This window comes from Mesocricetus auratus, unplaced genomic scaffold, assembly GCF_017639785.1.
Source record: "Mesocricetus auratus isolate SY011 unplaced genomic scaffold, BCM_Maur_2.0 Super-Scaffold_100018, whole genome shotgun sequence".
NCBI lineage: Eukaryota > Metazoa > Chordata > Mammalia > Rodentia > Cricetidae > Mesocricetus > Mesocricetus auratus.
The window spans coordinates 1,601,708-1,624,249 of record NW_024429199.1 but is presented as its reverse complement, the minus strand read 5'-3'; the positions used below and the strand labels follow the sequence as shown (position 1 = coordinate 1,624,249).

The window sequence follows — 22,542 nt, the reverse complement described above, 5'->3', positions numbered from 1 at the left end:
TTTAATTGGCTTTCTTTGCAATTCGAGAATCAAGTAACACAATTTTCCATAAAATTCTGTGTGTGTTCCAGTGGGTTAGGCAGAGGAGGCTGGTTTCATAAAGTGCTGAGAAAACCAGAAACAAAAACAAAAGCAACCTGCTATAAGCTTTGCCATTCTGTTTAATGGGTGATTTGTCATTGTGCCAACTTTTTTATATACAAAAATCTTCCATTCAGTTTAGGCCTAGCAAGATGGGTTAGTAGGTAAAGACACTTGCCTTGCAAGCCTAATGACCTGAGTTTGATCCCTGAACCCTTATAAAGGTGGAAGGTGGGTTGTCCTCTGATCTGCACAAACATGCTATGGCATGAGCAGGTTCACACATGCGCATCATACATATACAAAATAATAAAGTTTAAAATTCTCAATGTATTAAAGGAAAGTGGAAACAGCATGCCTATATAACTCCCATTTCCCAACAGTCCCCTAGCCACTTCCCCACCTTCTAGGATCACATTAAGTACAAATAGCATGCAAAGGTTAACACAGCAAGCCTAAGGAAGGCTGCTATCCACAGAAATGCCTGTTTGCAAGACTGGCTCTTGACAATAGTTGAGTTACTGGCAGGGGAGATAGGATCATCGAAGCCAAAAAAGTAAAGAGTGACACTCTATAAACAATGTCATTCCACTGGATATCTACTTTCCTTCATCAGATCAGAAATTCTGGTATATGCTAGGCAACAGGTACCTATATAACCATCACATAACCAACAAGATGGCTCACCCAGCACTTGCCACCGATTCTGATGATGTGTTTGATCCCTACAAAGTGTGGTGGAAGGAGAGAGAGCCCTTTCACAAGCTGTCCTCTGACCTCCACACATGTGCCTATGTGTCACTATGTAGATCAGGGTGGCCTTGAACTCACAGACATCCTCCTGCCTCTGCTCCCTAGAGCTGGATCAAATGTGTGCACCACCACATCCCACTAGGTATTTTTGAATCTTCTGTCTTTGTAACTTTTCAAGTATCTCATCCTCTCATTCACGACTACTGTACTATTTCCCCCTCTACTTTCTCCTAGTTGCTTTTTCTTTCTTCTTATTTGCATTTTGAAACAAGGTCTCAGTGTGTAGCACAGACCATCCTCCAGCTCACAATCCCCTCCTTCTCTCTGACTTCCAGACTCAGATTGCCAGTGTGTGTCACCACACCAGGATTTCTACTCTTCTAGACTCTGGGATTATCAGTGTGTGTCACCACACCAGGATTTCTACTCTTCTAGACTCTGGGATTATCAGTGTGTGTCACCACACCAGGATTTCTACTCTTCTAGACTCTGGGATTATCAGTGTGTGTCACCACACCAGGATTTCTACTTGCTCTTTTTTCTACCCCTCATCTCCCATCTATTTTCAAAACACTAAATATAACAACAAAGCATCCCGAGCCCCACTGTGGGACATATGCCCTCCTCCCTTCCTGTCACTGCCACTGGTCACATCCTGTTCACTCTGAGCCTGTGATGACAGGCCTTGATGAGCCGGCTTCTGACAAGGCCCCTCAGGGCTCATTTTCACTCCCAGGTCTTCCTATCCCCACTTTTCCTTTGTAAACTGTTTCCCTTCTAAAGGTTGTGCATAGGAAGGCCTGGAGACCAAGCACTGCGTCCCAGCACCGGGCTTTGGAAAGCTTAGAACCCTTTACTGCTGCTATTGTGACTTACTAGTCATCTTATGTGTATACCTTCTCCTTTTTTTGAGAAAAAAAAATGAAGGAGAACTAAGGAAGAAGCATCTGTGAACACAGCCAGTCACCCGGAGAAAAAAGATTCTCTCTGCAAGACGCTCAAGGCTGTGACTGGCCAGCCTCGCCCTGGATAGCAGCTGTATAAACTGAAATACAAAAGACTTCGCCAAAGCTGCACTAAATTAAATCTGTTCCTACACCAGTATACACAAATTATGTGATGCTGCTACCATATTATTTTGATTTGTATTAATTTGTCTTATTGTACTCCAAATGGACAGTGGGAAAATGCCATTCTGAAGTTCCATACACTAATCTACAAACAAAAAGGGAAGTGTAGTGATATATTATTTATGATTTATTAAAGCTTGCCTGAGGATTCAGAAAGCAAAGTCAGCCACAAGCCACAGAAGCCAAGCACACACCTTTAATCCAGCAGCCAGAAGTTAGAAGGTGGTGGTACACACCTTTATTCCTAGGACTCAGAGATAAGAGGTGGACGAGGGACCTCTGAGTCCAAGGCCTCCCAGGAATCCACAAGAGTGAATCAGTCTAAAAGAGAATTATAGCTCAGACCTTTAATCCCAACATTAGGGAAGTATATAAGACAGACAGAAGCAAGGTCTCAGAGGATTCATTCTCCATCCACACTGAGGAGAGGCAGCAGTTTGAGACTTGGTGACGAGCTGGCACGTGGAGCAGCCTTACAGCCTGAGCTTGAGGTGAGAGCTAGTGGCCAGCTGCTTTGCTTTTCTGATATTCAGCTTGAAGTCTGAACCCCAATCTCAGTCTCTGGGTCATTTTTTTATTTGTGTTACAGGGAAGACTTTTAGAAGTCCAAAAGAACCCGTGTCACTCTTTCTAACACCTCAGAGTCGTATCTTCCGTCACCGCTTTCTACAAGCCAAGTTTTTGGAGGCCTCCGCTGTACTCCATAGCTCACTGGCTGTACATTTAGTCAGAGCTGTGCATGCCTGTCATAGCAGCTACATGGGTGTGTGTGTGTGTGTGTGTGTATGTGTGTGTGTGTGTGTGTGTGTGTGCAGAAACAGAGAGGGAGGTGATTAAAACTAGAGTACCACTGAAGGCTACGCAAATGCCAGAGACCACGTAGTTAACAGCAGCAGCCACAACTGCCAACCTTTACTGAGTACTTGCTATATACCAACTCGTTTGATCCTCACAACCACCCTATGCGGTAGATACTTTATCCTTTATCCGAGGTCCAAGATAAGAAACTGCTGGACTGCTCAGCACTTGGGAGGTGGTGGCAAGAGCATCAGGAGTTGAAGGGCACCCTAGTTATACAGCATGTACAAAGCTAACCTGGACTACATTAATTCTTGTCTCAAAAAAAGAAAACAAGTAAGGAAACAAAGCACAGAGAAGCTTAGTAACTGGTCCACATTCTCAAGTCAGGAAGTGGCCTGACCAGCACCTGCACCCAGGAGTATAGACCGGAGGTCTAGGGGAGGAGCGTAGTGCTAGGGGAGGAGATTCGTCTTTTTAGCCTGACTCCTTGACCAATCTGGGCTCTCAATCACAGCACTATCGTTTCCCCTGGCAGACAGCCTATTGTCACCTCCCTCTCCAGTGATGCTCACAGTGATGTCTGCTTCTGCTGTCTCCCCCAGACCTCTTCAAACAGCATCCAGAACAGGAATTGGTTCTCTTCTGCTTTCGCTATTTTCCTAAGAAGTTAGTATACCTGGACTGCCACAGCAACTCAAGAACATGAACGCAAACATGACTGACACATACAAGCTGATCATAACCCTTATATATGCCAGCACGCATGGTTGGCACTGCTTCCACAAGTTGGAGTGGAATACCAAAGGATTCACCAGGCCTACAGGGCTGGATTCGTCATTGCTACACATTCAGAACCTCAGACAAAATGGTAGACAAGAAAATACAGGGAGCTGGAGAGATGACTCAGTGGTTAAAAGTACTGGTTGCTCTTCCAAAGGACCCAGGTTCAATTTCCAGCACACACACACACACACACACACACACACACACACACACACACACACACACACACACACGGCAGCCTACAGCTGTCTGTAACACCAGTTCTAGGGAATGAGTTCCTTCTTCTGACGTCCACAGGGTGCAAGTGTGCCCCTGGTGCACAGACATACATGCAGGCAAACCATCCATACACACATAAACAAATAAATAAATTTAATAACACTAGCAGCAACAACAACAAAAAATCCTTTCAGAAAATGTTGGAAGCTTGTTCCAAGCTTTAGGTTTTAGCTAGTGACTATTGATAGTCCCAGCTACTTGGAAACCTGAGGCAGGGGTATGACTTGAACCCAGGAGTTTGGGTTCAGCCTCAACAACGTGGTGAGACCCCCCGCATCTCAACAAAGGAAGGGAGGGAGGGAAGGAAGGAAAGAGAGAAGAGGAAAGGAAAGAAAGAAGGAAGGGGAAGGGGAGGGGAGAGACAGAAAGACATCTTTCCATCCCCTTTCCTCTCGGCCGGGGTGGTGTGTGTGAATGTCCTGGCAGATGCTCTCAAGAGCATCAACACTGTGAGAGATGCAAACCTGGGGTCCTCATAGGCCGTATCCAAAGTCATCACTTGATCCCAACTTGATGATGAAGCATGGTGACATTGGAGGATTTGAAATCAATAATGATCACAGAGCTGGGAAAATTGTGAACTTCTCAGGCAGGTTGAACTAGTGTGGAGTGTTGTGATCCTAGATTTGATGTACAGCCCAAAGACCTGGAAAAATGACAGAATAATCTGCTCCCTTCCTGCCAGTTTGGCTTCATTGTACTGACAGCCTTAGCTGGCATCATGGACCACAACGAAGCAAGGCAAAAACACACGTGCTGTAGTCATTTCCTATTGCTGTGAAGAAATGCCATGACCAATGCAAATCTTGTAAAGGAACATATTTAATTGGGGCTAGCTTACTGTCAAAGGTTTGGTCCACTATCATCATGGCAGGAAGCATGAGAGCACACAGGCAGACACGTGCTGGAGAAGGAGCTGAGAGTTCTACATCCAGATCCACAAGCAGCAGGAAGAGAAGAGTGACACGGGGCCTGGCTTGAGCATTTGAAAACTCAAAGCCCACCCCAGTGACATACTTCTTCCAACAAGATCCCTGTCAAGTAGGGCCACTCCCTAATGACCAAGCATCCAAATCTATGAGCTTAAGGAAGCCAGTCCTATTCAAACCACCACGAAACAGGAGAGAAGATCCTGGGATTCTTTTTTCTAAAGATATAAAACATAAATAAAAAGCCTCCATAGAGCCAGGCGTTGGTGTGGCACGCCTTTAATCTCAGCACTCAGGAGGCAGAGGCAGGCAGATCTCTGTGAGTTCGAGGTCAGCCTGGTCTACAGAGCGAGTTCCAGGACAGCCTCCAAAATAATACAGAGAAACCCTGTCTTGAAAAACCAAAAAGAAAAAAGAAAGAAAGAAAAGTCTCCATGGGCAGTGGGGGGTGGGCAGATAAAATGGAAAAATCCCACAAGTACTTGAAGTTAATATTTTGGGCAGTGATAAGGATCTGATCCAAGGCCCTACTAATGCTAGGCAACTGCTGTACCACTGAGGACATACATATACACAGCCTTATAAAGGTGACTAATTTTTTAGTTACGTCATAGTAAAAACTAACTAAAATGTACTCAAATATGCAAAAAAAATCTGCATAAATTGGCTAAAGTGAGGCTCACATAGAAAACATTCTGTGCCAAGCATGCCATGTGTGCTGTATGTGTCATGTGTGCAGTGTGTGTCATGTGCCATGTGTGTCATGTATACCACCATGTGTAGTGGTACATGCCCAACTATTCAGAATCACAACTTTGAAGATAGCTGCAAAATTTAGCAATCAAATCAAAATGGCCTAGCTAGCCCTGGGTTCCACCCCTATTATTACATATAGATCAAAAAGAAAAAAATCTATAATTTTTCAGCCCCCAAACATGTGAGAGCTGCACATAGTGTACGGTGGAATTCCAGGTGTTCAAGGAATCCCAGAAAAGATTAAGATTTCACCCAGGAGACAGAGGCAGGTGGGTTTCTGTGAGTTCAAGGCCAGCATAGCCTACAGAGTGAGCTCCAGACCACTAACCAGGGCTATACAGTGAGATTCCCATCTCAAAAAAAAAAAAAAAAAAAAAAGAGGGAGGAAGGAGGGAAGGAAGAAGAAAGGAAAGGCAGAAGGAAGGAAACTAAATAAGAAAGCAAACATAACAAAAAGCGCATACCTTAAACACTAACGCTAACTATCATGTGTCTAAACAAACGTAAAGTTGTTCTCACTCTCCACCTCACATGGTTTCTGCTGCCCTGCTGTATATTCCAGACCTGATTCCAGCCTATCTCCACCTCCCATTTCAAGACAGGAATGCTGGGATTGCTTGCACATGCCACCACATCTGGATTTTTATATGACTTGCAGGAATCAAACCGTGTGGTCAGTATTGTGTGGCTAACGCTTTTGCCCACTGAGCCATTTCTGGAAACCTCAGTCCTGATGGAATTGCTGAGAGTTCAAGACCAGCCTGGACTACAGAGTGAATCCTGTCTGAAAAAGACAGGGAAATAGAAACGCAGGGAGTGGGGGTGAGGAGGGTGGGGATACATCAATCTACAAATCGGCCAACAGCAGAGCAGACTGACAGGTGTCTGTAAGCCCAGCTTCAAAAGTTGAGGCTACCCAAAGTCTGAGGACAAGTTCAAGGCCAGCTGGGCTACACAGTGAGACCCCTTCCCTTCCAAATACCCAGAAGAACAGGAAAAGAACAGGTTCTGAGAGGTGCGCAAGAACAACATAAAAACTTTGTGTTTCTGTGCTCGTTTGAACAGCTTAAGGTTTTCTGTCCACAATGTGGATTCCACACCAGGCACCGTGATAATCCCAGGACTGGGGGAAATAGAGGCTTGAAGAACAAGACAGTCGAGAAGAGAGTCGGTCTCAAAGAATCAACATTTGGAGTCATGTTAAAATTCAAGGCTGGGCTGGGTGGTGGTGGCACACGACTTTGATCCCAGCACTCAGGAGGCAGAGGCAGGTGGATCTCTGTGAGCTCGAGGTCAGCCTGGTCTACAGAGCTAGTTCTAGGACAGCTAGGACTGCTACATGGGGAAATCCTATCTTGAAAAACTGGGAAAAAAAGAACACGAGTGAAGCAATTCTGAAAAGTAAAAGAACGCTAGCATTAATAATCACCAACAAAACCCATAAGACAGTGTTCTTATTATCTGACTTTTCAAAACAAATAACAACAACAGAACTGGGGGAGATGGGTTTCCCCCACATGAGAAAACTAAAACAACTGAAAAGGTCACAAAAGCAGAGACCCAGCAGAATGTGGAGTTGAGCTTGGGAAGCCCCACAGGTATCACCTCATTAAGGCCACCTGCAGACAACAGGCAGCTCCAGTCTGTCACAGCCAGGCAACTGAGATTCAGCACAAACCTCGAAGCCCCTCCTTAGTCAGTCAGCACCTGGCTTTCTCTGTCTCCTCCAACACTGCAGGGTCATGGGTCATCACCACTGCTGGCCACACCTCGTCCAACCCACCAGAGCAGCTTTGTCAACTAAAAGCCCAGTGTCAAAGGGGCAGAGAGAAACTGCTCATATGATTCTACACACAGCTGACTTGAAAGAACTAGGGGGTAATCCGATTTATATACAATATACACACACGGATACCAGAGGAAAATACAAATGACTCAGTCCTCCACTATGAAGCCGACAGCAAGTTAGGTTAGGTCACAACAGCCTCTCCAAGTACCAGTGGCCACAATAAACGGAGGAACTTGCCAACACAGAAGTTCACTACGGAGCATTTAATTGTAAAAAGTTTAGCTGGGAGTCAAGTGCGGGACACATCTTCAACTCCAACACACAGCAACTGCCACAATCTTGAGACCAACTGGGGTTACACAGCAAGGCTCTGTCTCCAAACAGAAGACTCAGCTGGCCTCGGTGGCACCTCATGTAATGTCAGCACTTTAGTGGCAGAGGCAGAAGCACTGAAAAATCTGAGGCCAGACTGGCTTACCAGCCAGACCCGGACTCAAAATACTCCTCAATTATCCGTAAAAGAATCAAACAGGAGAATTTACTGAAGTTCCCACAGTACAAAGCTCTGCTCAATGTTGCAAATATAATAATATAACATAATATAATATAGGTGCTGTAGCTGCACCCAAGAGACTCACAGCACCCTCAGAAAAACACAAACTGGTGCGTAGCAAGGAGAAGTTACAGAGGCTGTGAGATCACAGAGCCAAAGACAGCAGCCAGGTCAGGAAGTTAAGGAAGGGAGTGAGAGGAAGTGATAGTTCCATTGAGATCAAAGGGACAAAAGGAATTCAGCCAGGGGCAGGAAGGGAGGTGGCCAGCCAGAGGACTCAGAAACTCAAGAGTGTGAACACAGACTTCAGTATGGCTCTGGGATCACATGCAAGGAGGTGCCAGGGACTGCATAGTGAGATCCTGTCTCAAAAAAAGTCTAATACCAGCCAGCGGTGGTGGCGCACACACGCCTTTTAGCCCAGCACTCTGGAGGCAGAGGAAGGTGGATCTCTGTGAGTTCCAGACCAGCCTGGTCTACAGAGCTAGTTCCAGGACAGCTTCCAAAGCCACAGAAGAAACCTGTCTCGAACCCCCCCCAAAAAAAGTCTAATATCAACCATTATGCAAGGTCTATATGAGAAACATCAAAATCTTTCACAAAGACACAAGCAAAATATGAAAAAAGAAGCAATTATAAATTACCAATTGTTTCCAATTAATTTACAGACTAAGTACTTCCACCAAAAGGAGGGGCTATGGAGACAGCTCCATTGGTAAAGTGCCTCAGGGACACATGGGGACCTGAGTCAGAATCCCCAGCAGCCACAGAAACCCACGGAGGGAGCCAGATTGTGGTGGTTCACACCCTTAATCCCAGCATTTGGGAGACGGAGGCAGACTACAGAGCAAGATCCAGAATGGCCAGAGCTGTTACACAGAGAAACCCTGTCTCAAAAAGTGAAAAAGAAAAAACAAAACAAAAAAAGAAAAGAAAGAAAAGAAACCCATGGAGGGGGTACAGACTGTAACCCCAGCACTGGGGAGGCAGAGCCAGCAGACCCTGAGAGCTTCTGGCCAGCCAGCCTAGCCAGGATGAGTCAGTTCAGTGAAAGACCCTGCGTCTCAAACACAGTAAAGAGGAATAAAGACACTCTACGTGGAACCTCTGGCCTCCACTCTCACTGGAGCAGGCATCTGCACGCGCTACGCAAACACAGCCTCTCACCACACACAGAAGGAAAGTGATAAACAGATCTTGAGTACCACATGTGGAAATAAATATGAAACACTCCAACAGAAAGCGCCATATCCCTGAACTTGGGAGGTGGATGCAGCTAGAGCATCAGGAGTTCAAGGCCATCATCAGCCATATGTTAGAGTTCAAAGTCAGCTCGGGATCCATGAAAACTATCTCAACCCTCTGTTCCCTCCCTCCCTCCCTCCCTCCCTCCTTCCCTCCTTCCCTCCCTCCCTCCCTCCCTCCCTCTCTCTCTCTCTCTCTCTCTCTCTGTGTCTGTCTCTCTCTCACACACACACACAAAGTGAAAGATCTCATGGCTGGGAAAGATTTTCTAAAAATACATCATCATCATAAATACACAAATCTTTTGGGGTCCCCCCACCCCAGCTTAAAGAAAACCACACGAGCAGGAATGTGGAGGTCAGAGGACAGCTCATGGCAGTCAGTTCTCTCCTTCCACCATGTGAGTCCCAGGGATCACTCAGGTCACTGGCTTAGGGGTAAACACCTTTACCGACCAAATTGGCCCAGCCCAGAATAGAAAATCTTATCACTGTGTTTTTTCTTTTATTAATTTGTAACTATACATTTGTTATTCATTTGAAAAGTACAAGAAGGTACCCTATCTGTATAACTCACTGTATAACTACCAAGTATCTACAATGCCCAGTAGAGGCAGAATAGATATGATAAGTACACATTATCTGTTGAATGAGGAAAGTAAGCTTTGGGAGCAATAGGTCATTCAACAAGAAGCACCTAACACTGAAAAACAAGATTTAATTTAGAGTATACCCTGCAGGACACCAACACAGCTGTCAGATACTTCGTTTGTGGTGGCTTGTTTGTTCCGGGATGGGGTAGTATATAGCGCAGGTTGACCTCAAACTTACTAGGTAGCTAAGGACAATCTTTAACTGCTCATTCTCCAGCCACCATCTCCCAAGTGCTAGGATTCTAAGTCCACACCGCCACATCCAGACTTAATGCAAATAGTTTTGATTCAAAGCAAACAGGGCACGTATATATGAGCATTTCTCTAGGAGAGGTTTGTAGACTCTGTAGGACTCAGTCTGTCCAGTTTACGGATTGCCACAGGCACTTTCCTGACACATTAGGGTTGCCACAATCGAGACCACCAAAGCCAAAAGGATTATCTGCCCAAGTAGAAAGCAGGGTTATAGTCCAGCATGCTTGCTCTCTTCAGATCAAAGGTCGGGAAGGTTTGTTTGCAGACCTCGAAGAAAGATGGGGTTTCCTAAGCCTTCAGTTTCCTTGCTGTGATACAAGCCTGCCGATTATGTCCCAAGATGAGCCAAAGAAAAGATCTGTGCTTCTGCCTAAGGAGTGTATTTTCTTCAGCAGGTATAAAGGTAAAGCTCTGACCTTTGGGGGTTTTCTAACTACAACAAAAATAAACAAATGAACTATGACTAGGCTGGGTGTTGTCACATATGTGCAAACCCAGTACCCTACAGGTTAAGGTCAGAGGTTCTCAAATTCCAAAACAGCCAGGGCTACATGGCAAGACCCTACAAGAGAAAGAAGGAGGGGGGGCAACAACAGGGGTCTAGAAAAGCAACAGAAAAAAATGGACAAAAGCCTTAAATTTTCATGTCTTGAATCATGAAAGAGTCTAAAGGTGCTCAACCTCAGTAGTATGACCTGAAACTCCTAGGAAAAAGGCCACACCTCTACACAGGATTATTCTGCAAAGCTGGGTGACTCATTAGTGGCTGTGGAGAGCTGGAATGTTGCAGCTCCAGAGCCAGATTATCTTGGGTTATCTTTAGTTCCCTTAGCAGCACTCACTGCTCTCCTCAGTGTCTGACCTGCATCCTTACAACTACTAGGCAAAACTTTTCAGAATGTGTTAACAGACCAACCCCAAAGCTATGAATGGCCTCCTCAGCTCTCCTCTTTGCTGAGATGACCCTACTGCAGTGCTGTGACTGAGGAGGCCATCGAGGCTCAGATATTGGAATGTCCCATCTGGAGGAGACATTTGGGAACAATTAGGTGTGGCCTTGTTGGCACAGAGATGTGTCACTGGGGGCTGGCTGTGAGGTTTCAAAAGCCCACAGCATTCCCAGTCAGTGTCTCTGTCTGTGATGGTCAGTCAGTCTCTCTCTCTCTCTCTCTCTCTCTCTCTCTCTCTCTCTCTCTCTCTCTCTCTCTGCCTCATGCTGTGGCCCAAGCTAAGACATACATTCTCGGCTGCTGTTCCAGAGCCATGACTGCCTGCTTAAAATCAAATGCTTCCTTTTATAAGTTGGTTTGATCATGGTGTTTTGTCACATCAAGTGAAAGTAACCTAGAAAATACCTGATTAGAGAACTTCAGATGTTGAGAAAACAGCTAGTTTGTGAGAGGGTCAGGCTGAATTAAAAAAAAAAAAAATCAAGGGTCTGATAGGCCCCAGTGCTTTCAAGTACCAACATATCTGAAGAGCACATTGATGTATCTATGACTGTCTTCTGTAACTATAAAGACATCATGGAACCATTACCACGTTGGAACATGGTATTTGAGCAATCTGAATCCGTGTCCCTAGGCCATCACTACTCATGTTGTGCTCCAGAATAAACTATTTCTTTTCACTTTGAAGCCAGAGCTGTGTTTTTCATATACACTAGTCATCAGGGGAAAGGCAAAACAAAATATATAATAAATACTGGAACATAGTTACTAAAGTGACTAAAATACTAATAGTATAGATGTGTGAACTAACATCTCCCATGACGCCAGTAAAATATGACTTGAGAAGCTAGGAGTGCTAGCCCACACTTGCAGTTACTCAGCTAACTGAGGCGGGAGGGATGAAAGCTGGGCTCTTCTGACCCAAGAACGAGGGAGGCAGAAGCAGTAGATGAGGGTGTACAGTCAGGCTCAGCTACAAATCTAGTATGAACCCAACCTGCGCTACAAAAGACACACACAAAAAAGCAGCCAAACATGGAGGTTCACTCCTTTAATCCCAGCACTTGAGAAGCAGAGACAGGCAGATGTCTGTGAGTTCAGACCAGCCTAGTCTACATAGAGTTCTGGGCTGGTCAGGGCTACACAATGAGATCCTGTCTCAAGAAAAAAAAAATTAAACAAATTGATATAACCATTTTGGAAAACTGGAGTTATCTACTCTAGCTAAATATATATATTTATATATTAGAGGCATAATATATATACATATATATTATGAGGCAATAATTATATTCCTAGTTATAGATTCAACAAAAAGTATATATCTACACCAAAATATACAGACATATTCATAGCAGTATCATAACTAAGATTAGTTAAAAATTGGGAAGTACCCCAGTATCTATAAATATAAAATGGATTAACAACTGTAGTATTTGAGGGACTGGCTCAACAGTTAAAAACACTTGCTGTTCTTGCAGAGGTCTTGAATTTGGTTCCGACCACCCATATCTCACAACCATATGTAACTTCAGTTCTAAGTGATCCAACAAATTCTTGTGACCTCCAAGGGTACCAGGCATGTACATGGTACACATACATACATGTAAACACTTACATGTATGTAAACATACATGTAAACACTTAGACACATAAACTAAAATGAATCAAAAAATAATGTCAATTGACAGTAGGAATTAGAGGTTTAGACTAATGATAGAATGTTTGCCTAGCACATCTAAGGCCCTGGGTTTGGTCCCCTGTATAGAAAAATGGGAGAAAGTCATTTGCTAGGCATGCCAGGTGGGTGCCTATGTCATAGCTACTAATGAGGCTAAGGCAGGAGAATTGCTTGAGTGTAAGACTTTGAGATCTGTCTAAGTGACAGAGGAGACTGTCTTTAAAAAAACAGAAAGGAGTCACGATAGATGATGTCAGAAGAGTAAGAGGTCCGGACCCTTTTCTCGGGCAAATGGACGGCACTAGAAGAAACCATCCTGAGTGAGGTAACCCAGTCACAAAAAGAAAAACATGCTATATACTCACTCATATGTGGATTTTAGACATGAATTATTTGGCTTCCAGGTCCCACTGCAGGAGACTCTGGGAAACAGAACCTTCATCCGGTGACTGATGGAAGCAGAAGCAGACACCCACAGTTAAACACTGAACTGAACTCCTGGAATCCAGTGACAGAAAGGGAGGAGTGATGAGCAAAGGGGTCAAGACAGGGCTGGTTTAACCCACAGAAACAGCTGACCTGAACAAGGGGGAGCTCTTGGACTCCAGACTGATGGCTGGGAGGCTGATGGCATAGGACTGATCCAGACCCCCTGAATGTGGGTGTCAGTGAGGAGGCCTAGGCAATCTAAGGGGCCTTGGGTAGTATTTATCCCTGGCATACAAATGTACTTTGGGTGCCCATCCCACAATGAGGGATGCTCTCTCAGCCTGGACTCTTAGGGGAGGGCCTAGGCCCTGCCCTTGATGAAATGACAGAGTCTGGAGATCCTGCATGGAGGGCCTCATCCTCCCTGGGGATCAGAGTGGAGATTGGGCGGGGGATGGGGAGATGGAGGGGCTGGAGAGGGGAGGGGAGGGAGAGGGAGCTGGGATTGACATGTGAAGCAAGCTTGTTTTTAATTTAAATTTAAAAAAGAAAAAAGAAAGGAAGGAAGGAAAGACAGACAGACAGACAGACAGCAGTTAAGTGTGGTGGTACCTGCTTGCAACCTTCAGTGCTCAGGAAGCTAGTCAGGAAGACAAATATAAATTATAAGCCAGCCTTGTTTACATAACAAGTTCTAGGATAGCCAGGACTAGATAGAATGTGTCCCTATCTATAATTAATTAATTAATTAAAAGAAGAAGAGTAGTTACTACCAAACAAAACCTGTGTTATAAAATGTCTCAGTCATTTATTTAGAGAGAGAATGACAGTCACCACACATGAAGAAAACTTTAATGCTGGATTAGTTCACTGAATATTATGTTGGTGAGACTTCAGAAACATAACGTTCAGTAGAGTAATCCAGAATTATATTCCTATCTTAGTTTGCTTTCTATTGCTGTGATAAAATACTGCCAAACATCTTCAGGAGGAAAGGGTATATTTGGCTTCCAGGTCCCAGTCAGAAGTCAGGGCAGGAACCCAAGCAAGAAACCACTGAGGGCTGCTTACTGGCTGGCTTCCCTGGTTTTCTCAGCTACATTTCTTATACAACCCAGGACCACTTGCCTAGGGATGGGGCCTCCCACATCAATTAGCAACTTTAAAAATGCCCCAAAGGCATAACCATAGGCCAATCTAACGGATGCAATTCCTCAATCGGGGTTCCTTCTTCCCAGGTCTCTCTAGTTTGAGTCAAATTGACCAAAGTCAGGCAGCACATAAATCAGCCAATGGTAACATAACTCAGGTGTCAAGTGCCCCTGGGAAGGGGTGGGAACCATCAAAGCCTCTGGATTCATAAATCTATTTCTTTTTCTGAAAGCCAAGGGTGGTGATATATGCCTGCATACAGATAGCACTTAGAAAGTCGAATCAGGCTGCTGTGATCAAGGTCACCTTTCACAACAAATGTTTAAAAAAAAAGCAAAGAGCCAGGTAATCTACAAAGGCTGAATTAGGCGACTCCCTGCTGTGATCCAGCGCTGGGCACTGGGGAGGCTAAGGCAATAGAAATCACTGCTTGTTCCAGAACAGGGTGGGCTAGATAGGCCTTGTCTCCAAAAAGAAAAAAAAGCCAAAGCCACTTTCTAGCAAATCACTGAATCAGTCGATCCCTGTGCCACTGTTAACAATAAGCATTCTCTAGAATTCAGGCAGCTTCACCATGTTGTAGAAGATGAACGGATATACTCACAGACTGAAAGCCACTGTCCCTGGGGCTTCACTCTCAGAGGCTCAGTTATTGCTGGCACAGCCACACATTTCTGATAGCTTTCAAAGGACAGTTATTTGAGCCTCGCCAATGATCATAAGAAAGGCACAGACTGACCAGCCCCATTCCAAAGATGAGGAAATAGACTGACCCAGAGTGGGACCAAGATGGCGGCCAAAGCTCTCCCGATCATGTGTTAGCTAGCAGTCATCTGGGAGTACATATGTCCACTGGTCCTAAGTCAGAACTAATGGAAAATTCTTCAAAATACCAGTTACAGAATGAAAAAGCTTCAATTCTTCACAAAGGGAAAAAATGCATGCTTAGTTAAATGAAATCAAAACTCTATAAGGCACTTCGATTTCTAGTTTAAAATGTTTACCCAACTGCTGTGAGAAAAATGCACAATCAGGAAAAGCACATTTAATATTTCTAAAGGGCTGGATTAAAATTTCAGCTGTAAACTTCATTACTGTAATTAGATTTTTAATGCATATTTATTAAACATCATTCAAATACTGTGTACAAATTATTCCTGAGTTATTTGTACATGTGTGTTGATTCCAGCAGACTGTCAACAGTAGCCACTGACCAGCGACGTCCTGCTAGGGCAGAAGAACTTAACCTGGGTCTGAGGCAGCTCCTTATGTTCTGTTACGTCCTAATCATACCCAAAAGATAAATATTCAGTTTCTTTTTTGAGAACTGAGATGGTCATGAAGGACTGGAAAAGTCAAGCCTCCTCGGTGACATTAAAGACCTGTGTTTGATTTGCTGATGAGTAAACAAGGTGCAGAATAAAGAAAATCAAATCTTAATTAAACTCTTTCTTTAGAAAAACAACATAAGCCATCATCAAGGGATGCATCACAAGATGATTTACTTTATTTATAAAAGGCTGATTTAGGGGCTTTAAAAGGGTGCTTTTGATTTAAATAGAAAAATTATGAAAATTAAAACTAAATGCTTCCTGGTTATCATTCTTTTCCTTTAGAAGGTAGTTAATGTTAAATGTGCCAATGTGTATAACGTTACAAAAGGAAAAAAAAATAGCACTTTAAATTTCATGATAACAAATCAGTAAAATCCTGCCTAAAAATCTGAATAAAAACATTCGGAAGTAATCACGGGCATGGCCCAGCATACTGAGTAACTCCTTAGTATTTATTCACCCTGCTCACACGCTATTCGATAATGAGGTCTTAAGAGATCCCTTCTTTCAAATGATAAAGAAAACGACTGATGTCTTTGTTGTGCTGTTTGACTGAGGCAGGGTCTCAACAGCCGGCACTGGCCTCAGACTCACTGTGTAGCTGAGCATAACCTTGAGCTCTGGACCTCACCGCCTCCACCTTCTGCAAGCTGGGGCTACAGGTGTGTGCCACCACGTTTGATTTTACGAAGTATCAAACCTAGGGCGCTGTGCGTGCCATATAAGCACCCTACCTACGGAGCTACATTCCCAGACCCGGTTTACTTTAAACTGGGTAGATTCGTCCACATATAAGTGAAGATTTTAAAGTGGAGTCTGCTGGAGTTACATTTAAAATGTCAAGGAGTATTATGACCCTATGAGACAACAACTATAAGAATTACATGTTCGTGGATGAAGCTAGATGACATCACACTAAGTGAAACAAACCAGGCACAGAACGACAAATACTGCTTACTGCATGTTCTTACCTATACATAGAGGCTAAAACTGATTCCCAGAGAAGTAGAGTTGAATAGTTGGCACCTGATAGGCTAGAAATGAAGGGGGACAGAAGAAAACCAGGTAATGGGTCTCAAAATACAGTGAGTGCTAGGAAACAATACTGTATTCTAAGTATGACACAGCTGCCGCATGCACGAACTCACCTGTGGCTGAACGCACAGGCTCAAGCCAGCCAGTATCCAAGCATGAGTGAGGAAGGGGTCCACAGCACCTACCCCTAGCTGAGGAGTTATTAGTAATTGATGGCTGCTGAGGGAAGAACAATTTTTCTTTGGTAGAGTAGCCCCTCATAGGCTGCCCATTCTCCAGTGTCCACCCCACACCATGCTCATATAGGCAACACTTGGTGGTTATAAGACAATAAAGCTGGGTGTAGTGGCACATGCCTTTAATCCCAGCACACGGGAAGCTGAGGCAATCAGATCTCTGTAAGTTTGAGTCCAGTGAGTTCTAGGAAATCCAGAGCTACATAGTGAGACTCTGTCTTGAGCAAAAAAGAAGGAAGGAAGGAAGGAAGGAAGGAAGGAAGGAAGGAAGGAAGGAAGGAAGGAAGGAAGAGTGGACAAGATGTAAGGGGCTTATGCTGAGAGAATCTGGAGGGAGTATAGAAGATCAAAGCACATGTATACATGTATTAAGTTGTCAAAGAATACATTTAAAACATGGACTTTAAAAAAAGAATTGCATGTTCAACCTCTGTTACTTCATAACTGAGAACTGCCACCTGGTAGAGAACACAGAGAGGAAACAAGTTGATAAGAGCAGCCTCTGCAATGAGAACAATAATAGAAGAAATGCGAAGAGCTAGCCCCAGCCAACAAGATGGCTCAGCAGGTAAAGGTGCTGGCTGCATATGCCTGACCACCTGAGTTTGATCCTTGGACCTATATAAAGGTGGAAGGAGAGAAGTGACTCCACAAAGTTGTCATCTAAGGTTCACATGTGAGTCACAGCTCATACACTCACACACAGCAGACACACACACACTCACACACAGCAGACACACACACAGCAGACACACACACAGGTCCTACGACCATTTTAGACTACTAATAATTCCACCACGCCACTCGGTGAACCGGGCTCAGCGCTATTTGAACTCTCATTGGGAAGCTCTCTTATGTTCATGGACTGAGATGAGATTGTGAGCTGAAGGTTAAAAAGGACTTATCGTCTAATAGCAACACCTAAAAAAATAGTACATGCTTCAAAAGAATGCTATACCAAAGGGAAATCATGAGATCCGACCCTCAAAATCCCTTGCCTCTACAAAACACACTTTTCCTAGGCCACCTTAAATAAAGCAGAATTTTAGACAGAAATTTTCATATTTTGGGAAACCTAGAGATCCCTCCCTTTTGGTGTGCACCCTAGTTCTCCATGCCCTCCCTCTGCGTTTCTTGGAGGCCCCTTCTTTTTATAACATGTTTCCTCGGGACTCAGATTTTTCACTTTCCACCCTACAAACCTGCCCAGGCAAGGCCTCCATCCTGCTTCACGTTGCCTCCAATTTCTTCCTCCCTGTCACATCCCACACCAGCCGAGATGTCTGCCCAGCACCATCACAATCACCCCAAATTTAACAAATCAAAAACCGAACCTTGACGCTGGGGAGACGGCTCGGCGGTTCTAAGTGCTTGCAGCCCCTCCACGGGACCGGAGTTGTTTTGTGAAGAAACTTTAAAGTCAGAAAGTGGAATTGCTCCTGTTGGGCTCCTTTCCTGTTTTCACTTAGTTTCCCTTAGGTACCCAGCCTAGCAACTACACATCGATATTAACAGACTTTCCTTATCTCTTGCACAACTCTCACGTCTATCAAGCGGCCATCTCTGAGTTCCTCCTGTCTTTCTCCTTAGCAAACACTTAGGCCTGGTCACACTGCCTTCTCAATTACTTGACCTTCCTTCCCAGTTCCCACGCTATCTCAGTCACCCACGCTGGCATCCCCGGGAGCACACGGTGCTGAAACAGATCTGACCACATTTCTTCCTAAGAAAGCTCTACAGCATCTAAGTGTGGACAGCTCCCTTGGCATCAACAGCTCTTTGAAACCCACAGCAGCTCCCCATCCCAGCTTCGTCTCTGGCTGCTCTCCCTCAGAAGCATAAAAACCAGTAAGGGTCATATGCTGTTCTCTGCACACTTGGCTGACAACACAAACAAACGGAACTCAGAGTGTAAGAAAAATGACTAGCAGTCTGCCTAGAATATAGAAAAGGCTCAGCTGGGCCTGGTGGCCCACACCTGTAACCGCAGCTGGGAGGCCAAGACAGGGATTGCAAGTTTGGGGCCAGCCTAGTGAACTAAAAAGCAAGTGAGTTCCAGGCCAGCTCCAGCCAAGACCCTGGTTCAAATACGAGTGTGAGTGTGTGTGTGTGTGTGTGTGTGTGTGTGTGTGTGTAATTCTTTTAAGAAAAAAAGAAAGGGTTCATCACATATTAGCTATCAAATATTAGGTGTCACAGTTCTATCTCCTTTGCAAGGCCTAGGACCCAGTTTATTCACACATCTCCTTATATTTAGTAGCCAAGACTTAAACTGAATTAACAATGTTGTCACATTTCTTCTACCCATACCCTGGCCAATATGATTTTTTGCTGTTGTTAGGTGTTTGTTCCTATGCTGCAACAGAGCTGGACTTGAACTCACTATGTAGGCTGGCTCAAACCTGATATGACATTATGATCAGGCAACATGCATTAAGATTATTGCCTGTGCCCCCAAGCACAGATAGCCACTCTGCTGTCTAATAAAGGTCTTCTTCCTTTTAACCATTAAGGGGTTTAAAACTAGCAGGCGGTGGTGGCACACGCCTTTAATCCCAACACTGGGGAGGGAGAGGCAGGCGGATCTCTGTGAGTTCCAGGACAGTCAATACTACACAGACAAACACTGTCTTGGAGGGTAGGGGGAGGTTTAAAACTTGTACATTAAATGAAGATTTACTGAGACCTAAGGAAAACAGGTAGTGAAATCAATGATTGAAATTATGGAAAATAGGCCGGGTGTTGGTGGTGCACGCCTTTTAATCCCAGCACTCGGGAGGCAGAGGCAGGCGGATCTCTGTGAGTTCGAGGCCAGCCTGGTCTACAGAGTGAGTTCCAGGACAGCCTCCAAAGCTACAGAGAAACCCTGTCTCGAAAAAACCAAAAAAAAAAAAAAAAATGGAAAATATCAAAATCCACCTAATAGAAATGTACATACCCCCAAATGAAATTCATAATGTTGTGCTTCTTAAGGGCCCATAAGCTTTTCAAGGTTGAGTTTACAAAATAAGTAAGCCTGGCCTGGCATTAAAGTAACATAAGACATTAAAAACAAAATTAAAGGAGCACTGGTTGTTCTTACAGAGAACTCAGGCTTAGTTCTTAGCACCCACATGGCAATTTGTTTGTTTGGTTTTGGTTTTTTGAGGCAGGGTTTCTCTGTGGCTTTGGAGGCTGTCCTGGAACTAGCTCTTGTAGACCAGGCTGGTCTCGAACTCACAGAGATCCGCCTGCCTCTGCCTCCCAGGTGCTGAGATTAAAGGTATGTGCCACCACCACCTGGCTCCACATGGCAATTTGTAACTGCCTGTGACTATAGCTCTGGGAGACCTGACATCCTCTTCCGGCCACTACAGGCACTAGTGGTATACATACACAAATGCAGGCAAACACTCATACACATAAAATAGATGTTAAAAAATAACTAAGGGATGACCCACCAGCCCGGGTGGCGTAGGCCTGCAATCCCAGCTGCTCAGGAGTTAGAGGAAGGAGGACTACAGGGCCAGCCCAGGATGCAATCTAGACCCCATCTCAGAACAAAAGGAAGAGAACTGACAAGCTCGGCGGCAGAAAGGGCTGGCCTAGCACACAGGAGACCCTGTGTTCAAGCACAGTAGTGCCAAGAATAAGCAGGAGCCTGCCCTTCCTTCCCTTACATTCTTTTCCATTACTTATTTCCTTCCTTTGTTTAAGCCAATGCTTTCCTAAATGAAACTTCAAACAAGAAAAAAAATGGAGATAAATCAGAAGTGTGAACCCTAAATAACCAATCCCCGTGGTCCTCTCCTTCCACCATAAGCATCCTGGGTACTGAACTCAGACTTGATAGCAGACTTTTTGCCAGGTGAGCCATCTAAGGCCAATAGTTCTAGTATTAATTTCAATGGCTGAAGGATACATTTTGAGATGCAAAAAATCAGTACTAACCTGCATGCTTTGTTACATTATATCAACTTATTAAGTTATATAAAGAGGTACTTGGAGATGAGAAAAGGAAAAGCAGGGTTGTGCACGGGGAGACCGTGAGAATAACTTCATTCATTCGAAAATATCTGCTCATCAGACACCAATCACCCCCTAAGTGGCAGAGAAACAATGGCACCCACAGGGTTCGACGTCTGTCAGTAACCAGCAGTTCAGTGAACATCGGGGTAAAATTAGCCCTCCTGGGCAACTGAAGCAGGAGGATCTCAAGTTCCAGCCTGCCCCACACAGTGCGACCATGTCTCAAACGATAAATTAGCACTCTGGTGGGCTTGGTTAGTCAACATATAATCCACTCATTCACGAGCGCACAACAGTACAACAAGCGAATACAGGCCCAGTAACAAAACAAAACCTGACACCTCCAGTAATTTGACCATTGAGAACTGCTCTGGGCTCCTCATTCCAGACTGTTTCCAGGACGGGGGCGGGGAGCGGTCACAGGGCCGGTGGGGGAGCTTTAAGCCCATTATCAGCCCTGAGAACCTGGGTGGTGTTGGGTGTTGGGTGGAAGGGCCCCAGACACCGACTCCACACTTGTCACCTCATCCCTCCAAGCCAGGCACTTGCACACCTGAGCTCTCCAGCTCTCGGCTGCCTAGGAGAGACCTGGGTTGACCTCTGGCCCTCAAATGGAAGTTAATCTCGAGGTAGCTGCCTGGGGTGCTCGGAGCTCCTTCAGGACGAGGTACCAAAAAAAAAAAAAAAAAAAAAAAAAAAAGTCAAGGGGACACGAAATCTTCCCTAGGGTCCTTAAAAGCTGCGAAGCTGGTGCAGCTGGGAATGAGTGATCAGGGACTGGGGGGACCCCAGAGCCTGCGCGGCCCGCTAGGTGACACGGTCACTGACCTTTCCAAAGGGGTCTCCCAGGGCCAGGGGCCGGAGGAGGGATTGCGACGGCCCGCGCCCCGCACCCAACACCTCTCCCCGTCAGCCGGCCGCGCGCGGCGGAGCGCAGGGTAACCAAGGGCGACCAGGAGGCCGCCATCTTGAACGCCGTACAGGGAGGAAAACTTTATTGAAAACCAGAAGAACTGCGCAGCCGAGGGCCGTGGCGCTCCAGGAGGCCACGCCTGAGAACGAGGGAGCGCTAAGGAGAGGTGACCTCGAGCGTAGAAAGGCAGGAACGCCTGCCCTTCACGCCTTCCGGTGGGGCTTGGGACTACAAGCCCCGAAAGGCAGCGCGTCTCGAGGGGGCGGGGCCCGACAGACGCGGGTGCGTGAGGCTGTGTGGCCACGCCCCCACGGCGAGCCGTCTGGGACCGACACCCGGCCCTGCCCAAGGTTGAAGAAACCAAATGTAGCCAGTAGTAACAATTCCTGAACCTTCTAAGTGTGCATAATATGTAGGTGGCCCGGTGGGCCCTTACCTTGTCCAGCCCAGTATACTATAGCCTCAGTTTTCTTTCAGTGTCCGACATGGGTCCCTGAAGAGTACCTGAAATGTGATTGCCACTTTCTGTTTGACCTGTTAAATAGTAGAAGTAATTTTCAACATAGCACACACTCGCATGCTTTGAAGGAGCTTATAAGGGGACAAGAAAGCCAGTGGCCCCAGATGGGCAACTGGTGGACTGTGGACAGTCATGGGACGGGGTAAGCAAGGAGACCTTCTAAGTGATCGCCCCCATTTGAGGCTGGCAACCTTTAGGAGAGATGAAAACTGCAACAAAAGACAAATGGTAAGATTTAACTTCCAGAAGATTTAGCTTTTGAGAAAGATTATATTTTT

At 45.2% G+C, this 22,542-nt stretch overlaps 1 protein-coding gene across 6 annotated transcripts in view; it reads right to left on the bottom strand.

Annotated features, from left to right (window-relative positions):
• The window catches only part of Afg1l (AFG1 like ATPase), a 154,905-nt gene extending 132,972 nt beyond the window's left edge, over positions 1–21,933 (bottom strand). For 5 of the 6 annotated variants that reach the window (XR_005881848.1, XR_005881847.1, XR_005881850.1 and 2 more), the window contains exon 1: positions 21,660–21,933. Coding sequence is in view for 2 of the 6 variants with exons in the window: in XM_040758263.1 (XP_040614197.1) it covers positions 21,660–21,798 (139 nt within the window). In the remaining 4 variants the exon portion in view is untranslated. The remainder of the gene's footprint in view (positions 1–21,659) is intronic. The other variant, XM_040758265.1, reaches the window with a different exon arrangement.
• Between the last annotated feature and the right edge of the window lie 609 nt (positions 21,934–22,542).